Here is a 26,074-nt window from a genome sequence, read left to right as displayed (position 1 = left end):
ATACACTTTCGCTCTATTTAAATTTGTGTAAAGCTCAAAGAATTTATTTATAAATTGACGAGAATATACATCCAAAAAATAATATATCTTCAGTATTTTAACAAAGTAGAAATTATTACAACGATATTATATCAAAAAATTATTTCCATAAAAAATCTGTAATGACAAGACATTTCCACCGAAAAATATGATTTTTTTTACGCAAAAATGAAGCGTAGTGACTTTTAATTTTTCAAATCACCTTGCACCTCGCAGAGATCGTCGCAAGAATGACAGGGCGTAAACAAGAATCTTGAAATGAATCTCTCTTCTCCGGCTTGGGGCCGTCGGAATTCTTCTTACGGATATTTTCAAGGCGTAATGCTCGGATTTCGCGACGCGTGAAAAATCGCGAGATGTGCGTTCAATTACGGCCTGCTCAATCCTGTTTGCCGTGCGTGGAATACTTAATCGATCATCATCTCTCACATTAAAATAGCACGCCAGGCGGGCGTCGCGAAGATTACATACATATCCGTCTTTCCTATTTTCGCGGCTCGTCCGCTCTTCTGACATTCCTCAGATAAGATGATGGCGAACGTTTGAAAAGCTCGCTCTCCTATTCGAAAAGTATTCGCGATCGACAGAATGTTTTGCCTGCATTAAACTACGTACAAAAATACACAAATCCTGTTATTATTATATATATATAAAATTTTATAATAATTTGATAATATAATTATTATAATAATTAAATATAATAATTTTTAATATGATTTAATAATTTTTTAGTGCATGATTATTTAATAATATAACGATATATTTATGTAATAATATGTAATGTAATAATAAACATATATAATACGAAATGCAATTATATTAATATATTCTTGAAAATGGAAGATACAGATATTTATAGAGATATATTTTCTATTAATCTGATATTATCTATCATATTATATTGCTGGTTCCAAGTACTGCGATAAAAGATTGGAATATCTTTAGAAGAAAGTTTCAATATTGCGTTTACATGCAGTTTTCAAATACGTATTTGATTTTATTTTCACATATCGCGCAACACTTTGCAGGTCTTTGATCTCTCTTTGAAAACGAGTAAATTTTTAATTCACGAATATATAAATAAGAAATGTGCAAATTACTTTATAAAACAAATCTATTAGGGGCAACACACTGGTTTCACTGAAATGTCTCTACCGATAATAAAGATAAAAAAGTTTATTGAAAAAATCTATACCCCGACACAGAGATATAAAGATGTACAAGAAATTTCATCCGCTGTTTTTTATAGTTTTTCTTCGCTTTCGCAAGATCAGGGACATTGTTCGAACTTCAACCTGCCGTCGTTAAACCGATATTGCAGGCCGTGCATTCCCGAGACGAACGAGCGAGCAATACACCGGGTGTAGACGGCAATATCCTTTCCCGCCGTTGAATGCCATTCTTTTAAATCACGGCGAATCTACACCAAGTCACGCTATAAAACGCCCGTAAAACGCTATATTACAGTAGCATTCGAGGACACGTGCACATGCATTTACGCGCGTTTAAGCGGCGTCCAGACGATCGTAAAGGGCGTGAAATCGTAACATTGGGGTCCGCTCTTGATCGATCGTAGTGTGATTAGAAGGTTTAAAATGTGAGCAAGTAATGCGTCTCTCTTAAATTTGACAAGCGAACGTCGATTTGCTCGCAATCGGACGAGGCTCCAGCGATGAAAATTCATTAAACCACCTGCCATGACCGATTCTAACTATATCGTTTTTTAATTGCAACGTGAAATTTTTTTAATGTTAAAGATATGAAGACATCGACACGAGAGTTTTTTTATCGCGTGACGCAATAATTACGGGAGAATGATCGCGATATAACGATAATTAAATTGGAAGAAATATGTATTAAGGGCAATCGATTTTCGAGTTATGAGGAGAATATCGATAAGGTGTTATGGTGGAACGAATCATCGATTGAATGAACGACGAAAACGTAGAATGTTTAATGCATCGCGATCACCATTCACACGGTTCCTTTTCGTTAGTTTTAAACTCGGTTTGCGCTCGCTGGTTTTATTGCTCACTATATAGGAAGCGCACTCGTTTCAACGTTTCCTCTCTCGAATGACTAGCGTATGAAACTCGAAATTCAAAGCGTTGTGCACTTTGCGACCGCTGTTATATGTTAACTGCTACTCGTTAACTCGCACTTAACGCTCGCTTTTGAAAACTCAATTTGTGCTCAATTTATCAATGTTTCAAAATAATTCAAAGTTTTTTAAATCTTTTATAAGATTCAATTTGTCTTTGTCGATTAATCGAAGAACTGATAATATTTTCGTGCATTCTTGCGTTGATAATTTATTCGCGCGGAGAGAGGCTTAATTATTCGTTAAATGCGCGCTAAGAGTAATTTATACGCCGTGCCGAGCGGAATATTTAATTATTTATGAGGCTACAACACCGGCAGGATATCAATAGCCGCAAAGTCGGCGAAGTGCATCGCCGATGGAAAAGAAAAGAATGAAATCTTTAGAACGAAGCGGGAATACGGAACGGCCATTCTGAATTATGTAAAGATAATGAAATAGTGATTTCTCTCTGATAATTTTAAAGACAAACTTGTTAAGCGAGTCTGCATATTATATAAATTTTCATCATAATATTTTTATTGGATCATAAAATAAATTATTTTATGATATTCTTTTATTAATACAATAAATTTTAATTAAATTATTCTGCCTTTTTGAAAATGTCGTTTCTTAAAATCCTTACGCATCTAAAAAACTCAACGAGCATTTTCTCTAATAAGTGACTTGAAATATAGCTATAATTCGTGTATGTTGGATCAGTCCTCGATTCTGTTTTTTTGCTGCTCCATAATTTTATACGTTCATCTCGCGCGACCGGATGCCATTTTTATGGCTCCTACCAATTTGCAAGAGTCCGTAGGATAGAAACGAGCGTGAACGTACGTTAACGGGATCAATGTCGACGAAAGCCATTAATTCCTTTTTCTCGACATTAATCATCATATCAGAACCTTCGAACTATTCGCCCTTTCCATTCGCTCGAGCATAAGGTGACGCGATGATAATTCTCGTCGATTGAACGCGATGTGCGACTATAGAGACAGTTGACGAGATCAATCTTTAAATTTTCTGTAGAATTTCTTATGCCTTATTTATTTAACAATATCGGAAAAAATTGAGACTATTGTAGATCAATTTAATATTATATAAGTATAATCAATTGAGTCATTAATTAATTAAGTAATCAGGTTTTGGTATATTAACTTTTAGATTAACCATTGTGTGTGTGTATTATAATCTCAGCTCTAAATAAATAAATTATTTCGAGTGTTAAATAAAGAATCTCAAAGTTTAAAAGCCAAAAAGAATGAAATCAGCGAAAGTAAATAATAAATAAATTCATAAAAGATACCATCGAAATTACGAACCAGCAGGAGAATGTCATTGTCTCATCTGACATTTCTACAAATGTCACCGTTTAATGTCTTCTCTCTTTAAGCCACCCCCGCATCATTCGCTTCCTCGCACTGCTCACTGAATATTCACCGAGACTTCTCGTCTTCTCCCTCCTCGTTTCATTCTTTCCTTCTCGTTTCCTTTGTGCGACGCTCGGATGACTTCACCGCGCTACTTCTCCCGCTATTTTCGTTGAAAGATGTTTAAAGTGACGTTTCTTCATTGGATCGAAAAGTCAAAGTAAAAAAAGACTTTAATTTTAATAAATTATTTGATGAGAGAAAATTAAAATATTTTTTTATTAAAAAATCAGTGTTTCTTACAATATATTTAAGTATTTATTTAAGTATTTAATATTGTTCTCAGTTTTATAAATTTCAAATAATTTAAACAGATTCCAATATCGCTCGCTGCTATTCTCTTAATTTAAAAATGCTTGATTTGATAACTTTCTTTCTCTAAATTAGAGATATATTTTCGCACAAAAATTAAGTAATTTCTTTGGTCGTTTTGTTATTTATTCCAATAATATAATATCCATACTTGTCAAAATTTTATTACATCACGCGAGGAAATATCCGCCTGTCTATTTTCTCAGGATTGCGAACATCATGGCAAAATTTCCGGGTATTCCTCCATTCGACATCTACGCTAATATTCCCATTCGAGGCTCCCCTTAGCTTGGATTGTCGCGCTGACTCTCCTCCATGAATGCCCGTTAAATCTACTCTCGTTGTCCTAGTTCCTCCATTCCTCGTATTCGCCATCTTGAAGGGAGAGCAACCCTCCTCCCTCTCTTTTTCAGCGCTCTAATATATTCTCTCTCTGAGAAATTGTTTGTCCTAATCCAAGAACGCCCAGTCGCCCGAAAATTGAGAGAGATATTAAGGAGACAGCAAGATGACATTGTGACTTATCGCGATAGAGATTTATTTTTTAAGAGACTTAAGGTATTTTATATAGAAAATTTGTGTGTTATACACATGATTTTTATATGTTTTTACATATTTTTGTTTATTTGTATATAATACATATACAAAATTAATTTTTTTTTTATAATAGAAGAAATATTCAAATAAATAATCGTAAAAATAAATAATCGTAAATAATAAAATACGTAATCGAAAGAATAACAAGGCGGCATGAAAAATTCTTATAGTAGATCAGACCACGATTGCGACAGACGAAACGACCGGCATTATGGTTCGCAGTTGCATAGCGGTGCAGCTAATGAGCACATGCGGTTATATGCAACCGTGCCTTCAGCTGCGCGGCGCGACAGGAGTTTTTAAGATTATTATTTGGCGTTTAACCCAATTACGTTTTTCTCTCGTTGGCGATTCGACACGCACTCGTCATAATTTGTTTCATCGTTTTGGAGCTACTTCGCTTTATCGTAATTCAGCTACGATTATTGACTTTCAACACAAATATTTCACATAAATAATAAAATTTGTATGAATGTACATTAACAATAAATTAATACAAAATTACATAACACACAAGAAGCTTATAAAAGTCTATAAAATGTAAATGATAAAAAAAATTTATTAATATTCCTCTACAGAGAACAATACGGCGATGGCCGTATGTTAAATATGCAAATGGTTCAATTATCATGATTCTCGCCGTCATGTTTAACCGGCGATTTCCCATTCCGGCGCATCCACGTGTATCCCGACAAAACTTGACACGCAACGAAGGGTGCATCTATCGAACAAGAGCCACGTGACGTGGGCGAGGCTCATTAGTTAATTAAACAAAGTTTGTTTAAACACGCGATCTCATCTCGACCTTGTCTTCCCTTTCTCTCTTTGCCTTTCTCCCGCATTATTTTTTTTTAAATACTTCCACTTTTACCGCGTGTCATATAAATTTTCACTCTCACGACAGTGTCTTCTCAAACGTATAAATGTTGCTACGTTCCAATACACGTCTCGTTAATCTCAAAGACACAAACACTTCAAAGTAAAAATAAAAAAAAATTAAATTAAATTAAATTAAATTTAAAAAGGAGGAGACCAATGAATCTACATTAAGTATGTCTTAATTAATCGACTCCCTACGAATGAGAATAAAAATATTTTTACCATTTTTTTTTTCACTCGTAGATAAGTTCGAATAAATTACGTTGAAAATTAATGGGCAGTTAATGTAGAGGCAATAAGGCGCCGCTCTCCTATAAAAACAATTTATGTATAGTCGGCTACACAAAGGCTATCGGCAAAATGCCGATTCAACCGTCATCGGCATCGGCGGAAATCAATCTGCCCGCCGGCAGTTCCGGCAAATTGCCGCAGTAATTGCGACACGCGAGGTCCATTCGCTTCGCGCGATGTACGAACTGCCAATTAAGGAAAATCGAAACAATCACCGCGCGGCGTTTTATAAAAAAAATTAAAAAAAAAAGCCAACTTGTTAAGGGCTCGCAATTTATTGAAACATTAATTTTACAATATGAACTTGCATTATCGATCAAAAATAAACATGTATTTCTAACGCAAGTAAAACATTTCTTGTCATTTGTTTTAGCAGAATAAATCTGTGTAATATATTATCAGAGAGAATATCGGAGTCATAAATTTTAATGTCCCCGAAATGAGGCCTTTTCCTTCTCGTACGAGGCCTCTGTTGCGATTCCTGCTTAGAACGATAATCCATCGCTGGAAAAGCGGCTTCTCTATCTTGTAGAAAGTGCGTATGTGGTTTACCGAGTGCGTAAATATGTATTAGCCGCGCGCGAGTGCGTGCACCCCGGCACTTTTCCGATTTCACGCCGCGTGGAAAAACAGCCTGAGCGGAAAACGAACCGGTGCGGCACACGCGCAACCGGCTAATCGCTTTTATCCGTCATTTTAATCTCGCAACCGGTTTTCCAGCCGCCTCTCTCTGTCGGAATCGGAACGCGTATCGACAACTGGCGTCATGGCTCCGTTGCCAATAAAAGATAGAGAGAAATTATTCTACCGGCGCTTTCATTAACATTCGCACTTACACTTGGAAAAGTGCGAGAACGCGTGTTAATCGATTGCACTTTTTCTCCTCGCAGTCTCTTCGAAAAAAAAAAACCCGATATCGAAACCTGTCGGGGCGATTCGATTAAATTCATCTGATACGACGGGCATTCCAGATAATTAATTTAGTAATTACGCTCGTTTGATTACCAAGAGTGGAAGGCGCTCGAATGTCTCGCTGTATGTGATTTCGATAAGCTTTTAGATGCGTTTTAGTAAGAATGTTTAAAAATGATATATATCTTTTCGCAATTTTTTGCGGGACTGCAATAATCTTTCGAACTAATTTGTATAGTTAAATTTTACAAGCGAATAAAACTTTATAAAATGTCTTGAGAGAAGATTTTAAATAAATAATAAAGTTTAAGGAACACGGTTACACGATATATCATAATTTTAATTATCTGGAAAAGCAAACTACGAAAGCGAATTACATAATGGCAGCTATAATATAATCGAATATAAGTTACTGCATTTACAACGCTTGTGAGGACATGAAATTACTAAAATCCATTTTCCTCTTAATTATGAATAAATATGCATGGCAAATATTTGCTAACTAGTTTACAGGAGAGCTCGTTAAAATATAAAAGTCTATATGATAGTATATTTTTATATTGAATTCCGGAGAAATATTTTTAAGAGAACGAATGTGTGTATGTTTGCTAATCATCACGCTCAGTGGAAAGCGGTATACATAACTCATTTAATTAACAGTTATGCTGGCACTCTTGATAGCGTTAGATTAAAATTATATTTCCCATGGGATATTTGATATGAAAGAACGAGATGTATCTCGTTTAATTAAAAAAATGTCGAAGAAAAATAAAATCAATATCATAAATAATCCATGGTATAAATATAATTGAAGGGTTGATAAGTCGTTTTTAATATACTCGAGCCTTTTATTTTCACATTTTAATAAAATGCATTTCAAGAGATGTTGATCCAAAGAATTATTCAAAAGAGATGCTTAATTTTATTCCGATCAGTTTATAATAATTATTACGGCGCGGATGTAACTAACTGATCGCGTTACATCACACGCGCGGGGTTGTGGGGGTTAAGTATGATTTATATAGCTAAGCTGTCGTTTATGTACGCGCGAGCTTATCGGGGCGAGTGAAGCGCGAAAATAGCGCGAAAATATTCGACGCCGGCACGACTGATTTATGCGGCTCGATTAATCTAGGTTACTGCTATCGAGCGCGTTTGCGTATTCGCATAATCGGCAGGGTGAACGAACCTCCGCGTCGGGGAAAGTAAGAAGCTTTATATCCGCCAAACTCGCCGCGATTTATTTGATTAATCGTCGTTCCAGCATGTCCGATCGCTCTTGTTTTACGTGTACATTTTTAACGAGAGATTGAAATTCAAGTTGATGGGGAACAGCTAATTGCAATGACGTTACGTTTAGATTGAATGGCAAAGAGCTGTTATATTTCTTCTCATAGAATAATCGATTCAAAGTTATGATGTATTATATATTCTGACATATTTGACGATATGATAGCAATTTTCTTCGATTTTTATTCTATGAGATACGGAAATTATATTTACATATGTGAATGCAGTCGCGACGCATTCACCGATAAATATATCGGCGTCGATTAATCGCTATGTTTTATTCGTTGCTTCTGACGGATGCCCGGTTCCTCCCTCTCATGTCGGTGACACGCGAGTCAGAGCGGACGCCTTGGTGCGCTCATTCCGTCATCGTCTTCGCCATTTATCTAATCATCACTCTGGCGCCCACACTTCAATCAATAACGAATTCTCTGACTCGTGCATTGTGATATCCGCTACGCGTTATAGGCTCGATATCTCGATGTTTCTTGAATCGACGTCATTTTACAAATAAAATTCACTTATTATCATTTTATAGCGCTAATTTTGCGAATATAAAAAAGATAATTATTATGGCCGTTAATGTATTATTACATAAAATAGTTTTATATTGTTCAGTGATATACCGTTTTTTATTTACGGCATATAAAGTTTGTGTAACTCAATACGCATCCGCCGTGTCACATAAATGCGATACTTAAATTGCAAAGCGGCTAATTAAAGCGAATAAATTTTAATTTTGAAGAAATTCTTTGTGTGTAGATATAATAATCAAGCTAATAAAGAAATAAAACACACACAAAAGATCTTTAGATAGAATATCTTTTTAAGAGAATTAAATTTTATATACATTAATGAACCGAATTATTTGATTTAAGAAGATCAAGTGCCACTCATGATATGAGTCTAGAATTAAAACTGTAGATTTGAAGATATGCATATTGTTGTTGGCATAATACAAATTTACATCTGTGTATCATGTTGGAATGATATTAAAATTTAGAATTAAACAAGATAATCTTAACAAGAAAAAATGTAAAGTTTTTTTATCTTACTTAATTTTGTTTTTATATTTAATTCATATTAAATGTATTTAAATGACAGAAATATATTTGAAGTCATTACAAATCATACAAATCTCTCGTTTTTCTTTATGTACTTTTAGAACTTCAAACTAATTAGAAATGTTCAAGTGTTTAGTTCCTGGATGATTCATTCTGTATAATCTACAATATGATGACGAAAAGATTCCGTAAATTCCATAAATTTTCTTCGAATAATTCACGGAACTTTCTATGCTTCGAACATCTTAAGTAAAGATCCTCGTTTTAGCAGACAAAGTTATTAGTACAGAAAGTATTAATTTGAAATTTCGAGGAAGGATTAAAGATCACAACTTAATTGACTGCAACGCGTCGTAAGACAGATCGATGAGGCGTCTTTACGGGAAAAACGGCGCTACCATTTCTAAGGTACGAAAGGGGGAGCCGCTTTATTTATAGCGGTCAATAGACGTTTGCGTAAGTCAACCGGTGCACTCTCGACCCTTTTTAACGTATGTACGAGCACACCGGCGTGTGCACTTACGCCTCGCGAGGACACCCACACGCAGGCGCGACGTGCGGAAAAATCTCGAGGCGAGAGGCGAGTATGTTCACCTTAAGGCCTTTAGTCCAGCGCGATCGCACGCGACGTGCGCATCGTGTGCGCGGTATAACTTGTATCTCTTCGTCGACGGTTTATCTTTGCGAGAGTCCGCGGGAGAGCGAGCCTTCGAAGCAACCCCCGAAGGCTCGCGCGAAATTCTCGAATATAATCAGCTGATCCTCCGATATGGTCAATTTTTATTTTTATTTCATCATTTACCTGTACATTTTCTGTATCTTTCATGTAGCTGTCATTTTCATTTATAACGTTTGGTGAAATAAAAATTGACCATATCAGAGGAGTGATTGATCTCACTTGAAAAGTTTTTGTAGAACACTATGGAAGAGATTACTTTCAATCGTGATTAGGTGTTAATTTACAACATGATGCAAATTTACGCCCACGTCGCGATGCAATTGATATTTACTTTCCAAGTCTGATATACGTTGAACTGAAATCGTTCTCGTGAAACGATAATACAGCGAATTCTGCGAATATGCGAGATACGAACATCGCTCGTGGCGATGCCTGGGTGACAATGACAACGGAGCTTCCTGACAATGACGCTCCAATAAAAGATTCATCGGGATGCGATGCTAATTGACGATCGCACAGAAAACGATTCGAGAGGAGGAGGGGGAGGAGGAGGATCGACGTCTCGTTCGACGCAGTGGAAGATGCTCGGGCATTTTGGTAGCAACGAGAGCATATTGGGCTACCTCGCGGTCAAAGGTACACATGTATCCCAATACACGAAGAAAATATTATAGTCAAAATTACGATATAATTTTCATGATCGCGGACCGTACTAATTTAATGTTAAAAAGAAATCGCAATATTTTTATTTAATAATTATGTGTATATTTTACATATAAAATATTTAAAAAATGTATTTTTCATACGATTTGTATTGTAAAATTATTTTCTGTATCATTGAAATCGATGAAGATGAATTTTCAATCGCGATGATAAAGATTCAATTGATGATTTCACGTTTCGAGTCTGCAAAATTTTGACAACAGCACGAACGCATGCACTCGATAAATTGATAAGCTTATTATAATAAAAATATAAAATTAATCTGTTTCTTAATGTATTGACGACGGAATTAACAGATCTCTTAATTATAATAACAAACTTTGAGCAACTGCAACAAAACGTGTGTTTCGGATGCGCGTTATCAGTTTCATTACGGAGCATTCACATCATAAAATTTTATTACGGCGACACAAATGTTCAGATAAGATATCTTGATGCAGACTGAAGAAAATGCGCTCGGCCGAATTTACGGTAATTTAGCGTCGCGCGCGACGACGAGGATTCGCAAATTAGCAGAGCGAGTCGAGTCACACTTGCGCATTCGTCTGTGCGATAATTTATTTTGAAAGCCAGAATAGAAAGCTGAGAACTTTTAATAAATAATTATCGCGAAGAACGACAAATTTGACCAAAACTTTGCGATGGCTATCGTCGACTCATAACACGAGCCACGGTGTATTATTCCTCGTTTATTTATGCTTTCGCAGCTGCTTGCTCTCGCACTTAAACGCACTCGAGGTGCTCGAGTATGTGAGCCGGTCGTAAAAGTAAAATGAATATTTTACACGAAACTATACGCATTTCCTTTTAAGTGAGTCCCTCGAACGTTCCAGTATATCCTCAAAATAGCTATAAATAAATCGGGAATGAGTAGAATTTTATATAGTTCCCACGGTGATGCATAATTTTTTCACGATTACATTTTAAGAAACTTGTATTATGTTTTATAATCAAGAAAAATTTTTCTTCGTAAACTTTGTTCTTTCTCTTTGATCTATTATTATTTTAAAGTAGTTTGCGAAAACTTTTAGAGATTAATTGTTAATATATTATTTGTATATTATTTTCAGAGATATTAATTTATTTTTATTGCAAACTATTTTGTCGATTTATTTCAGATTTCGTGAGATTTATTAGAGTCTCGCATATGAAAATTTTGGATTAAGTATTATATTTCTGATATAATGTCTTTTATTGTAAATTTCTTCAACAGAATGCGTCTCAACATAAAATCGATAGATGTACGTTGAAACCACGTGATCATTTCTTTATTTATCTAGCATTTATCTTTTCCCGACGACCCCTCCCGATAATGGCGCGCCGCGGCTACGAGAGTCGTCGTAAAAGCCGGCATTGTGTCTTTCCCCAATCCTTTCTATTTCTCGTTTTTCTTTATCTTCTTGTCATATCGTAAAAGGAGATCGATACGCGTCTGAATGCGTATTTCTTTTTGTCAAAACCAACTACCACTATACAAATCTCGCTGCCAAATGAACAAGACGAGAAGAGAAGTTTTATCGTCATGAAAAATGACAGAATGTTATGAATAATATGCTGAAGAGAGAATTCAATATTCTCTTCGAGAGAATGGAAAAATTGGGAAACGTCATCTATTGAATTTTCTACATTTAGTTTTTATTAATTTATTATTGTTTAATTATATTAATTTCTATTTATTAATTTTAATAATTTATTTTCTAATACAATTAAGAATAATATATTTATATGCAACATTTTGATTTTTAATTTGTATTTAATAGAAAACGACACACGGAAAAAGCTATATATTTTTGATAAGATAAGTCTATTATATTATCGAGAGAAAAACAAACTGTGATTTACGCGTTTCCATTCGAGTTTCTTTCAAATGTGAATGGCCGCGGTTATAGAGAAAGAGAGAGAGGTTGATCCCCTCGGTCAAGGTGTTTACGAGTCACAACTAAGTAACGTTACGTTCGCGTGGCGTTGCTATAACGGTATCCCAATCCAGCAATGCATCGATTTACGCGTTGCTGCATCTCGCGTGGAAAGTGCAGCTCGCACGCACGCACCGGTTTTCATTTTCATTCACCACGCCTCTCGATTTTTTCTCGAAGATTCCCGAGAATTATTCCCTCTTTCTCTCTCTTTTTCTCTCCTTTCAGAACAGTGTGACACATTCACAAATTGACGTTACTATGCGATGCGATTGTCGCTTTTATTTAGATAGATTTGCGTAAGAATTTTTATCAAACATCATTTAAAAGTAATAATAATTACATATCGTTTCTGTGTTTAACGAGAATGAAAAATTAACTGATTTTGATCTTCTATTTTGCATAATATGTATTTTCAAATAGAATAAGAAATTTTATTTATATCGTGATAATTTGGGATGAAACTAAGTTTTTTATATTTTTACATTAAAATTAATTTTTTTATTAATTTAATTGTGATTGCTACAGGCTTTAAATTTTAATATTTTTTTATTCTTTTTCTCTTATGTCGCTCTCTCTCTCTCTCTCTTTTTATTTTTATATTTATTTTAATTGATATTATATTATTTAATAATTTATTTTTTATTAGAATTTATTTTTTAATATTTTTTTATTGAATAAATTATATATATATATATATATATATATATATATATATATATATAAACAGTCTATTTATTGAAGAAATAATCCATTTTCGAATTTGAAAAAATTAATTAATTTATTATTATATATATGATTTTGTCTTTTGTATATATTATACATATAATATTCTGTAATGAATACTGCAAGCTTTTTCGGCGATTTCGTTGCAAGTAAAATGAACACCGACGACGTGAGAAATTCGAGGCGGACGACGAGGTAAATCTGCGCGATAAACGTTCGCAAGATTCTTCGGCTTCTCTTTCGCATTCGCAACGTCGACGTCGGCGGTTTCGCGGTAACGTCGCACCGCTCGTGACGATTTGTTGCGGCGATATCGTTCGCATTCCACGGGGTGCACGTCACTCGCCAAGCCGGTCGCGAGGAATCGGGTTCTCGAAAGTCTTGGAAAATTGCGGACTGAATCGCACAATGTAATCTATGTAAACCACCTGCGTCAGGATGCGACGCGGTCGACGAACGAAAGATATCGATCTCTCCTATCGCGTATGTTTCGATATCATTGTCGAAGGATGCTCCAAAAGAGTAGAGAGAGGAGGAGAGAATATGCGTGTGTGCATATAAACGAAAAACTTAAATATTTTATATACTTAAATATTTACTTTAAATATTTAAAAAATTATTTCTTCGTTTTAATTTTTATTTATACGGCTCATTAATAAATGAACGATAGGGCATAAGATTTTTTTATATCGCTCGAAAATTTCGTCGTCGTGCAAAATTCCATCATTTTAGCTAATAAAATAATGTTGAAAAATTAGGAAAAAATTCTCGTATGCTTTGTGTCTCGACGAGTTTGAGAAATTGGCTATCATGTGGCTTCATGTTATTCGTCAAAGCGGTCTTGACACTAATTCGCGCACATTATTAATTAGTCGCGTGGCGCGTCGCACTTTTTTTTCGTACGGGTCCGACACTTGGCACGTATTAGCAAAGCGAGGAAGAAATGTTGCCGACAATAAGCCTACACGCATGCCTTCGTTCGCTTTGTCAACTCAGAATGTCACGCCTACCGTGAGTTGTATAAATCCATGTTACGTATAATTGCTATTTTACATCCGCCCTGATTACGAAACATCTAGCGAGGATAAGTACAATCGTGTTCCTATTTTCATCAAGATCGAAAAAAAAAATAGTGCCTACTGTATTTTATTTATCTCTTTAGATGCGTTTCACAACTTTATACATTCTTGTATTTGCACAACTGCTACGTTTAATTTATATGTGATCGAGTCGGCAATCTCTCTATCTTGGATAATATCAGCGTTAAGAGAAGGAGAAACTTTGGATAGATCTCGTTTGCAGATTTCTATATCAAATGATATATAATGATATGAAGATATATAAAGATATATATGAATTATTTATACATCATATAGACGAGAAAAGTGCGGCAATAATCATCATCACTATGCGCTGTTTTTCCAAGTGATACAAACGCGAGATATACCTTCGTATGATTAGTCGAGCCAGCTGTTAATTTCTTTAATTATCGCCAAGAACTCTCTGCGTGTGCATGTTATCACGTGCTGATAGCGATCCGTGGTAATAATACCGTTACGATTAGCGAGCGTACACAAGAACAGACCTCCAGGGATGCACTCGAATTTACACGTTCACCGTTTTCTGAGAAATTGCATGGCAAGAATCTCTGATCAATCGTAAATAGACTTAAAATGATAACGAGCAACGATCGATAAAGGTATACGATGTCAATGCGGTATCATCGATGTGTAATTGATCCATAAACAGTGCATTTATATCTCGTAACTTTTCGATACAAAATTAAATTTAAAAATAATTAAAAAATTGTTAATTTAATGATTAATTTAAATTAATTATAAAATATATACACATCCTTCGATAGATTGTATAATGCGCGTTATATACTCTGTCAAACAATATATTAATTTTTTAATTATAATAAAATCGTAATAATATAATTTTTTAATTCAACATTGCGAAATCTGAATTACCCATATCTTCCGAATATTGTATCCAAAATTTTTAATATCGGTTTCATACCTCGGTTTTCAGTTATGAAACGATGATAGCTTAAAATATGTGAAATATGCAACGTAATCCGATATTCTTGCAGATTCCCAAGATGTCGATCTGGACGCAATCCTCGGTGAGTTGTGTGCCCTGGAGAGACGTTGCGACGGCGATATCGCCTCCACTCCTGCGCCAGATACACAAAGACCAGGACGACCCAGCAGCGCGAGGATCAATCCGGGTGACAGTACTGACATCAAAAATGAAGGAGGTATGCCCTTGAGAAATTTTCTACAATTTTACATTTTTCTTATATATATATATATAATATATTATTTGCGATAAAGGTTTTTTTAATACATTTTATTTTTACTTACGTCTTTATCGTGCTCTTGTTATGTAGGTATACGCACTGATAGTCCCGACAACGACAGCGCGTTCTCGGACACGGTGTCTATGTTATCCAGCGAAAGTTCGGCAAGCAGTAGCGGTTCCGGACACAAACCACCTCAGACCACGATACACGCAACTCCTCAACAGCAGCCGCATCAACTTGTCGGTAAGTCTCTCTTTTATCATTTTAAAACGCGATAGTTTTTTATTTATTGTATTTTAATATTCTTTTTTTTTCGCTATGTTACACGTTCTTATAATCAAAGTATTTTCCCTGTGATGATGAAATTATTCTCGGAAAGCAAATCATATTTTCATAGCTTATATTATATTTGCGCAGATGCGATGTATGTGTATTCTTATCGTTGCAGATGCAGCGAGCAGAGCAAAGGCGGAGAAGATCCGTCTGGCGTTGGAGAAGATGCGCGAGGCGAGCGTACAGAAACTCTTCATCAAAGCGTTCACGTTGGACGGAAGCGGTAAGAGCCTCTTGGTCGACGAAGGGATGAGCGTCGCGCATGTGTGTAGGTTGCTCGCGGACAAGAACCACGTGCCGATGGATCCAAAATGGGCTGTAGTCGAGCATCTGCCCGATCTTTTCATGGGTAAGTCTATCGTTTTCTACATTTGCCTTTCAGCTTACGATGGAACAATCTTATACTAGACAATATTTAATTTTTCTTTAAATATTCGATCACAAGTCTCAGGAAGATTATTTAGAACGAATAATGAGCGAGTTACTAACAAATCTTTCAGAGAGGGTTTACGAGGATCACGAATTATTGGTGGAGAATCTTCTACTATGGACCAGGGATTCCAAGAACAAATTGCTCTTCGTCGAGAGACCAGATAAGACGCACCTATTTCTCACGCCTGAGCGGTTCCTTCTCGGTCCCTCGGATCGCGGCGGCGGCGAATACGACGATCATTCGAGAAATATTTTATTGGAGGAGTTCTTCTCGAGCAGCAACATCGGCGTGCCCGAGGTAAGAGACGACGTGTTTTATGATCTTCTCGCATCTTGGCAACCCGAGCGACTTGTGTGTGTGTGTGTGTGTGTGTGTGTGTGTGCGTGTGCGTGTGCGTGTGCGTGTGCGTGTGCGTGTGCGTGTGCGTGTGCGTGTGCGTGTGCGTGTGTGTGTGTGTGTGTGTATATATATATCCTGATAACGAATTCACTTTGACATACATTCTGTTGGTTTTTCTGTTGCATCAATTGACCGATTCTTCTTCTAGGTCGAGGGTCCGTTGTACTTGAAGTCGGATAGCAAGAAGGGTTGGAAGAGGTACCACTTCATTTTACGAGCCTCCGGTCTCTACTACTGGCCAAAGGAAAAGGCGCGCACTGCCCGGGATCTCGTTTGTCTGGCGACGTTCGACGTTAATCAAGTTAGTTATATTGCTACATGTTTCACTTATCTCATTCTTTGTGTTAAAAAATGATATTTGTGTAAGAAAATGTTTTAACAATTGTGTTTGTATATCTATTGTATTTCTATCGTTATACTTTAAAACTATTTGATCAGATATCTTCTCTTTTCATTGATTCAAAACTCTTTATCCTACCATGGAGAATATTATTGTATAATTATTGCTATTAAATCAGGTTTACTACGGCGTTGGTTGGCGAAAGAAATACAAAGCTCCCACGGATTTCTGCTTTGCCGTGAAACACCCGCGACTGCAGCAGCCAAAATCCACCAAGTATATCAAATTTCTTTGCGCGGAGGACAATGCTTCTTTGGAACGATGGATGATCGGCATACGCGTAGCCAAATATGGCAGGCAATTGATGGAGAACTATCGGGCGCTGGTGGACGAATTGGCGCAGGAGGATCTAGACTTATTAGCACATGCCAGATCGTGCTCTGTCAGCTCTATTGCTACACCGCCGAATCAAACTCAGTACAACACGACGAACGAGAACGCGAGGCAATTTGCGGAGAATGTAAGACAACACAGTAATGAAACTACAATCGTCACCACGACACGGCAATACGACGGCAACCAAAGGCAGAGTTACAACAACCCGGAACAACGACAGAGCTATAACAATGATGGCAGACTGAGCAGAGCGAGCAGTTCTAGTTCCAGTGGATGTTTATCTGACGGGGCGCCAAGTAGCTGTGAGGTGAGCACTATTTGATTGGTGCAATAATGAGAGAAGTTTAATGAAAGTAACTGTTTTTTCTTTGTTCGCTGCTTTTGTATCTCACATGTATAATTATCTGCTTCTATAGTATAATCGTTTTTATTACATCGGTAGGTGGCCTTTGAATGCGGTGAATTTCCAACTGGCACGATAAAGCGGAAGCCGTCTATGAATCCAAAGCTGCCCCTCACGTCGATTACAAGGCAGTTGAAGGAAGTCGGCGAGACTGTGCGGGATGAACCGGACTCCTGTCCGAGCCCGACGAGCTCGGGATCCGGTACATTGACGAGAAGACACAGTCGCCGGCGAAGCGGCACTGATTCCGATGGATCCGGGACTTTGAAAAGACATCATAGATCTGGAAACGCGACGCCCGTTAGTCCGATACCGCCTGGTACACCAGTGAGAGAGAGAACGAGCCCTATGGGATACAGCAGATCGGAGAGTCAGGAATCCAAAACACCAACAAGTCCGATGCAAACGTGTATGGTGAGTGTATTAATGTAATTTTCATAATAATGAAAAGTTTCTGATATATAAGAGACATGGTCTCGTGCCAAATCACGAGATAATATTGACGAGAAAAGATTAAAATATTTGATATCTCTGAAGAACAACAAGTTTTTTATTGCGTAGATGGATTCGATCACCTCGTTGCCGCCGCCACCATCGCCGTCAAGAGTCGTTGAAGAAGTCGAGTCCGACAACGAGCCGCTTCCGCCTCCGCCACCCGAGATGTTCCGCTCCAATCTTTCGCTAGATTCTCTACCGCCGCCGCCGGCGCCCGGCGAGCTTCCGGTCTGTAACACACCGGAACTCACGGGTTCCTCGTTGAGTCTCGTGTCGCTACCGCCACCGCCCAGTCCGCTAGTCGGCGAAACCGGAACGATACGTCGCGCCAGACCCAAGCAGTCTACTCCTACGAATTCTATAACCCCCGAAAACACTCCTGCGCACAATCCTAGGTCACAATCTAATCAAATGTACGTAAATGCGAATAGTATCACGCTGAACAGCAATTCGGTCCAAAACAGTCAGAATTTCAACTCGAATACGGCGTCTCATAACGCAAATAATACTGCCAATTCCGTATCCTCTCCGCATAGTTCCTATCCAGGATCGACAGCAAGTACACCGACCTATACTCCGAGCTCGCCCAACTTTGCATCGCCACCACCGTTTGTGCCGCCGCCGGCTTATGGCTCCCAGCAGCAACATGTCAACTCCCAGAGTTTACCAAGCAGGCAAAACTCTAAAGTCGAATCGATATACGCGAGTCAGCCCAACCACAACACGATTCAACCGATCAGACCGAATCCTAACATGGACACTGTTCGACGCAGCGCTATGAAGCAGGGAAGCGGCCACTACGCAGCGCCGCCGTACTTAGCAGAGTTGAAAGCTGCCTCTAGTCCGCAGCCGCAGCGCCGAGTGACCATTCAGGAACCGCCGACGTCGCCCAAATCAAAGACCGGCACTGGTAAGAAGATCTCATTCAATCTGCCACCTCAGGAATCCAGTAGTCCCGCTTTGCCGCTACGGAAACCAACGCCACCCAGGAGATCAGACAGCACTAGACTCACGTCGCCCAAAAAACTTGCGGCGTCCGATCAGGCTCCGCCGGGCGATTTCTTGAAGGATCTCCAGCGGGTGATGAGGAAAAAGTGGCAGGTTGCGCAAAAATGCAAGTTGGACTCGACGACGACGCCACACGAGGTACTCGGCTTTCGAGATCCGCCACCCGCTGTAGCTGACTATAGGGAGACCAATGTGTCTAATTGGGTGCAAGAGCACTATGGCGCGGACAATCTTTACGAGAATGTTTACGCGACGGATCCTCACGCACCGGTTGAATACGCGTCCAGTCCAGCCCGGCAACCAACAGTGAGATTCGCTGACGAGAATCGCAGCATGAATATCGTTAACGCGATTGCCGGTAAGAGAAGACCGCCGCCGCCGCCGCCCAAACGGGCCGAGACTACGCATCTCACTACTACTAGGGCGATGCACTGACAATAGCAGATAATTCAACCCCATCCCGAGAGGCGATGGTACTGTTGTCTCTGCGGCTGGTGGAAGGAGTGAGGCGTGGGACGTCTTTGCGATTACTTTATCCGCTCTTCCGGGATGCCGGATATATATTCATTCGCTCCACCTTGCTGTTCAGAGAATCGTCAAACGGAGAAAAGAGGAAGAATATTTCTCCGGTAAAGAAAAGGTTGTATAGTTTCGCTGCGTACTTTGTTGCCAGGCTCTATGCTGATCAATTTTGGGAGGATAATAAGTTAAAAAAAGAAAAGAAATTGTTCAGATACGACAATTAAAAAAAAGAATATTTATCAATTTAATTCTAGACGACTTTTTTCACACATTCATAATTCTGGAAAGAATTGGATTGCTAGAAGACTTATATGAGTATTCTCAATTATAAAAAGATATTCAAATTACCAGTAATGAGATTACGAGAAGTTTGAAAATGTCTTGACGAATTATAAAATGTCGATGAACCGTCCTTATTGGAAGGTTTCCTGAACTTATACAGCAGAACTGCCGTTCGAAGCTAAATCGGAAGCCGAGTGATGTGAATGCTCTTTTGAGCTGAGCAACGAATTGAGTTAAACTCGAGTCCGCGATAGAGATTCGATCAACACACAAGGAATACTGCCACACATACAGAGGATGTGATATAAATCATAAGCCCATGCGTCCCGGTAATTCAAGAATCGCGCAAAAACGAAGAAGCGATAAAAAAAAAATAGCAATGCGATAAAACGCACAATGCGCGAATCGGAGAGTCGAAATCTTACGAGTCGCGATTTCATGCAGAATCGTAAGTTCTTTTTGTTGCGCATATTTCATAACCGCTAACTGCCTCTGCGTCTGCGATTCTCTCAAGTATACTTGGATGTGTGATAAATATTATAAAGTAAAAGAAGTAATCTAAATATAAAAAAAAATCTATATATGCGGATGATCCGCTCAAATATTCTCAGTTTGATTTTCGATCGGTCGGTAATCATCTCCGAATATAATTGAGTGACCCGACATTTAATTTAATATTAATTTATCCAAGTTTAATATTTGCTCTTCAAGGATATGGCAAATAAATATTTTACGATGTGTGTATCGTAATCTCTGATATAATTTGTTTGAAAAAAAAAAATAATAATAATATATATGTATTTTTCATCTCACAATTCTTTGTTCATTCACTGTTTTCCGTTCTGAGATAAAGAGCTTACTTAAAAATTTGGATTATATTCCCAAAGATTATGATAACGCGACAGGAATATATAATTATATTTTATAATGTATAAACTGCAGCGCGCGCTCAGAGGGAAAGTCACCGCGAAGTGGAATTGATCTCAGTTTGGAATTGGAAACGGATCTCCTCGATTGTTTTTTTTTCCCCCCAACGAGAGTGTGTTTTTATAACGAAAAGAAAGAAGGAATACGAATGATCAACTTCGTCAGACTTTTCTTCATGTAACTATGCGTCCATTGCGATCACATCCCTTGTGCATAGATATATATGTATATAAACTAAGTATATACGCGACCATTTACATCGGTATATCGACTTGATGTGCTGTACGTGTAGTTGTATCATACGATTCAGATGCGACGATAATGATCGTTCTTATATTGTCGATTATATCCAATGACAAATGATGACTCTTTCTCGCCCATTGTCGGAGCGAGACCTAATCATGAGGACGCGAGATCTCGTTTTAATGCGTTACTTTTTCGTTTAACGACGGAGTAAAACCGAAGAACGTCGATTCGAGAGTCAGATAAAGATGAAAAATAAGGGAAATATCGAAATTCTCCGATAATTATCAATTGTCTGGAGATTCTAAAGTCTAGATAGAAAAAAAACCAAGTACTTTGGATACTTTAAATATAGCTGTCAAGAGAAACATTACACACATTAATTATCCGTGTATTTGCTTGGCTCGTTCATCTTGGCGGTTTTATTTCTTATATCGTATCCAATTTCTAGAATTGAACCGTGGACGTTGCGGTCTAGGTATGCGTGTAATTATCTCACGTCACCGATCGAGGAGAAAGCGAAATGTGCGTTAAACGTGTTCGTCAAGATTATCGCGCTAGCCAGTGACGAAGAACAACATCGTGCGTACATCTTCGCATTTATGATCTTGGAATCTTCAGCATCGACTAGCTGAACCTTTTTGAGATTGCGTAGCTGATGTAGTTTTATATTTCGAATTATATCGCATTTTTCGCGTTTTGATACATGCGCGAAATTTCACGACTTTTTCAATTTACAGAAAACATCTGTATCGTCGACTTTTTATATGTATCAAAATCGGAAGCTGCTTGAGAGAGCCCGTTCGTGCGATAATCAATCGTAGAAAGTATTTTATAAGATTAAATTTTTTGATACAGAAATATTTCGTCATAGTTCTGTACACGCGAATATACAAGTAATTCACGTTTTTATAAGCGGTCGAGATTTCAGGCCGAGACAAGCCTCTGCGATTCTTCTAACTCTTCGTGGATATTTCCAGTTTTCTATGAAAAGATTATAAAGCTGTGCGGCATGTATGTGAGATATTACTACTGAGGTTTTGTGACTAGTCGAGAACTTTTTCTAAAAGATATTCCGCATCATGTATCTGCGCGCGAGACATTTCCCAATTTTCTAAAAAAAAACGGTGTGTTTGTGCGTGAAAAAGGACTTTTGCCGATTTTATAAAACATTTACACAACGTATTTATACACCGCGATCGAGTTTTCACCACTTTTTTCACGCCGTGCCTGTGCGCGAAAACTTTTCCACTTTTCAAGAAGATTCACGCGATCTTCGCAACGACCGCGCTCTCTCGAGCGAGCACGATTCGAGCGCGTACTGTAATACAATCGAATTACTTAATAATAATAGCTAACGATTAACTTTAAAGTGGAAGCGTCGATATGTGTGTCGATTTAATTGTATCTTTTGCACATATTATGCGCGGTAATCAAACTGAACCAATAATATATATAAATACATTTTTGAGACTAATATACCGAGAGATTTTACGGAGATTAAGCCTGAATACAGGATGACTTCATATAAAATTCATAAAAACTTCGAAAATATTTTTCTTTTCAAAGAGTACGACGGTATCGGTTCTTCTGTGCTTAGAACGCGCTGTGCTTAGAAATCTTTCCTCTTGGATGAATCGCGTTGAAAGATTTCAACGTACACTTTATATTAATTAAAACATTTTTTAAATCTCATTTTAATGTAATTTTATACCATTTTGGTTATAATATTTCGTTCTTTGTACAACACGCTGCGCTGATTTATTTTCCAAACGAACTGATACGGGATTCGTTGGAAATGCTGGCGTGCCGAGATACTTTATTTTGTACTCGTACAAAAGGAACTTCTTAAAGTAACTTTCGCCGAGCTAAAAATACAATCGATGCATTCTGAGCAGGTAATTCTAATATTCTAATAATGATATACGCGTGCTGCCCGTCGCTTAATTTTTTGAAACGAAAGAGTTAATCGTTTTCTCGTTCATTTCGAGTAAACAATTCTTTATTCGATTAAAGTTCTCGAGTGCAATTGGCCCAAAGGATAGATCGATATTAGAAACTTGTAGAGAACGAAATCGAAAAATCCTAAGCGTGATATTATACCGACTACTAACAGGAATAATAATATCTTGATTAATTGTATTTTTTCATAACCGATGACAACACCGATGCTTGTAAAGTTAAAAACAATCTCTGTTTTATTTAACTAGAACAGCTTCTAGTAAGTTCAGTATACGAGACAAATATTTAAACAATCATTGCGTTATTTTTTTTTGAGGACAAGGATGAATGGGAAGTCGGCTCTGGTTATATTGTATTGTATCTCTTTTCTGATTTATATAATTTAAGTTGTACGTATAGCTCTGTAAATAATTGTAATACTAATGGTACTATGAGAGGAAAAATTGTTGTCGGTGATGTTGCGCGGCCGCGGGCATCGATATAAACGCATTTACGTTATTTAGGATAGAGAAAAGAAGCGAGGGAGCGAGCGTCAGCCTTTGGAGATTTTAAATCTTGCGAACGAGGCTGCATGTTTGGATTGAGTTAATCGTTTAGAAATCGCTTCTCGATCAATTATCGTGAGAGCGCTGCGTTTGCATCGCAAACATAAAATCGATTCGATGTAGCTTAATACTTAGACCTTAGAAGATTACAGATTGTTTCAGATACATTCTCTGTGCAGGTGTGTTAAAAAAAAAATAATAAATTGCGACAATACCATTATTTCTGTGACTCTCGACGCCAGTTGTTTAGGTATGACTCTACCGGACGAACAAAGAAATGCGCAGCAGTTGAAATATTATAGGTATTATATTCATGTTTTTATGTAAATAAATTTTTGGTATATTTCAATGAGCGATGATTCGTTTTCTATTCCAATCCGTTTCACGCATGCCTTATTCTTCGATATTTATTATAAAACGATTCATTCAGATTATAATATATTTTTTTCTTTCTTGTAGAAACAAGTATATACTCTCTCTTTTATATTTTATAATATAAATTTTTCACTAGCAAAATTATTGTCGAAAATTAAAGTTTGTTTTGATAATTTTATAAGATTTTTATCAAAAAATTAGCTAATATAATTATTATAGTATAATAACTTTGAGATTTCTTAATAAAAATTAGTTATAAAATTATATTATATTAAAAGTGGCTAATATCTTAGCTAAGAATTTTATATATTATATAGTTCAAAATCTCTTCCATTTTATTAACCATCTTTTTCTTTACTTTAAAAAAATTTTACATCGCTTTTGTGGTTTTGATATTTCTCACACAAGTACAATCATGTTTACGCGCGAATCCCTTTTTCTTACTCTTTCTCCTTTAAGATTTCGAACCGAGTGCTCATCCTCCTTTAGCGGCATATAAGTGGCAAAAATGTGCGCGCTTCCGGTCATAAAAGTGCCCTAAAAAGCTCTCGTTTTTAATATTTTCAAGCTGTACGAGAAGGAGAGATACTGACGTACTTGTAGATGCACATAAACTTTTCCACGGTCGACTTTCCACATCGAATTTTTCCTGCTATCCCAAGACTCGACATAACATAAAACTAGCTTTGATATATATATATATATATATATATATATATATATATATATATATATATATACGCATAATATTTTTTATTGTAATACATTAACGACACTTTCCAATCATAATTCATAACTCATCTGTCACGTTCTTTGTTGAGGCTCGGCACGCAATTAAGTCGCTCGATAAATTCGCGATAAGAGAGCGATCGCGTTGAATCATCCGGCCTCGAGATTCGGAGAAAAATTGATTAGCAGGCGGAATATGTCATTCGTATAAATGAAGCATTCATCGCTACACATATTGTAGCAGGAAACTGTTCAAGACAAAAACCAAACAAAAATTATATCGCTCGATACTTGAAAATATACGTGTTGCACTGTGCGTCATTTTCCGTTTTATTCTTCTTCTTTTTTTAATTGCATCTCTGAACTTTTTACACTTGGAATAAATTAACTATATATATTTATACTCTCAAAGGAGAAAAAAGTATAAGAAAAAAGAGTAGAGAAAGTAAAGTAAAATAGAAATTCACGCATATCATAATCTAATTTAATTAACTATACGCACACACGCGCATGACCTTTAATTGATTCAAATATAAAAAAAATAAATCGCGGAAACAAGAGGAAGCTTGTATATAATATTTCTTTCAATGATCTTTGACCTTTATTTTTATCTCGTTAAATCTCGACAAGGCGCTTTATCAGCGGGTCAATTGCTGATAAAAATGATTCAATGGAGACTTAAAGTGTCTAACTGTATACGCCTTTAATATTATTTTACAATTCTCTGAGAGATAGATATTTTGTTACTAAAAAAATGCTCAACTATCAGTCTAACTCCAAGTTATCAATAGCTTTATTATCTCGATTTTAATTTCGAATTTAAAGTCATCCAAAAATATTCTCACGGACTCATATATCAATAAGGATGTTACTAAACTGATAAAGCTTATCTATTAATGGTTAATTATTCGTAGAAAGGCCTTTTTCCGAAATTACAAGGTAATTTCGGAAAAAGGCCTTTCTACAAAATACGCACACATGTGAGTATCTATATATATATAACGTTTTTTTTTCACAACATGCAGGAGAAGATTGACATATATATATATATATATATATATATTTACACGAAATTGCCAGTCGCCCGAGAGAGCCGTGCGGGTAACGTTTTTATGGGATTTTTTTTACGACTTATGCGACAGTCCTGCGTTCTACTTTGCGTTTACGTCATACGCGACCCTCGAGCGTTTACGCGCGCTGCTATTGCTCAGAGAAGGTAGGGGAGAGAGAGAGAGAGAGGGTGGGCCTACGAGATACGCAGAGGCTGTTACGCGGTATCGAATGTATGTGTGTACTTCATCCTTTCTGAAATTTCTATCTTCCTCGTTTTCCAAATTCTGTAAAAATGTCCCACGTGCGCGCATAAAACGCTCTCCTCCTTACCTCCTTCCTCGCCCCCTCACTCATTGCGCCATTCTGTTCTGTGT

At 37.0% G+C, this 26,074-nt stretch overlaps 1 protein-coding gene across 5 annotated transcripts in view; it reads left to right on the top strand.

Moving 5' to 3' along the window:
* Positions 1 to 23,892, top strand: part of LOC126851379 (amyloid beta A4 precursor protein-binding family B member 1-interacting protein) — a 116,188-nt gene extending 92,296 nt beyond the window's left edge. For 3 of the 5 annotated variants that reach the window (XM_050595288.1, XM_050595285.1, XM_050595287.1), the window contains 8 exons: positions 15,043 to 15,210; positions 15,343 to 15,498; positions 15,704 to 15,937; positions 16,089 to 16,318; positions 16,569 to 16,721; positions 16,939 to 17,463; positions 17,599 to 17,973; positions 18,121 to 23,892. In XM_050595288.1, the coding sequence (XP_050451245.1) occupies positions 15,043 to 15,210; positions 15,343 to 15,498; positions 15,704 to 15,937; positions 16,089 to 16,318; positions 16,569 to 16,721; positions 16,939 to 17,463; positions 17,599 to 17,973; positions 18,121 to 19,497 (3,218 nt within the window). In that variant the 3' untranslated portion in view covers positions 19,498 to 23,892. Of the gene's footprint in view, positions 1 to 9,530; positions 9,676 to 9,771; positions 10,219 to 15,042; positions 15,211 to 15,342; positions 15,499 to 15,703; positions 15,938 to 16,088; positions 16,319 to 16,568; positions 16,722 to 16,938; positions 17,464 to 17,598; positions 17,974 to 18,120 lie in introns of those variants that run through there. The other 2 variants (XM_050595289.1, XM_050595290.1) reach the window with 2 other exon arrangements.
* The last annotated feature ends 2,182 nt before the right edge of the window (positions 23,893 to 26,074 follow it).

This window comes from Cataglyphis hispanica, chromosome 8 (genome assembly GCF_021464435.1).
Source record: "Cataglyphis hispanica isolate Lineage 1 chromosome 8, ULB_Chis1_1.0, whole genome shotgun sequence".
NCBI lineage: Eukaryota > Metazoa > Arthropoda > Insecta > Hymenoptera > Formicidae > Cataglyphis > Cataglyphis hispanica.
This window is presented reverse-complemented; position numbering and strand designations above follow the sequence as displayed.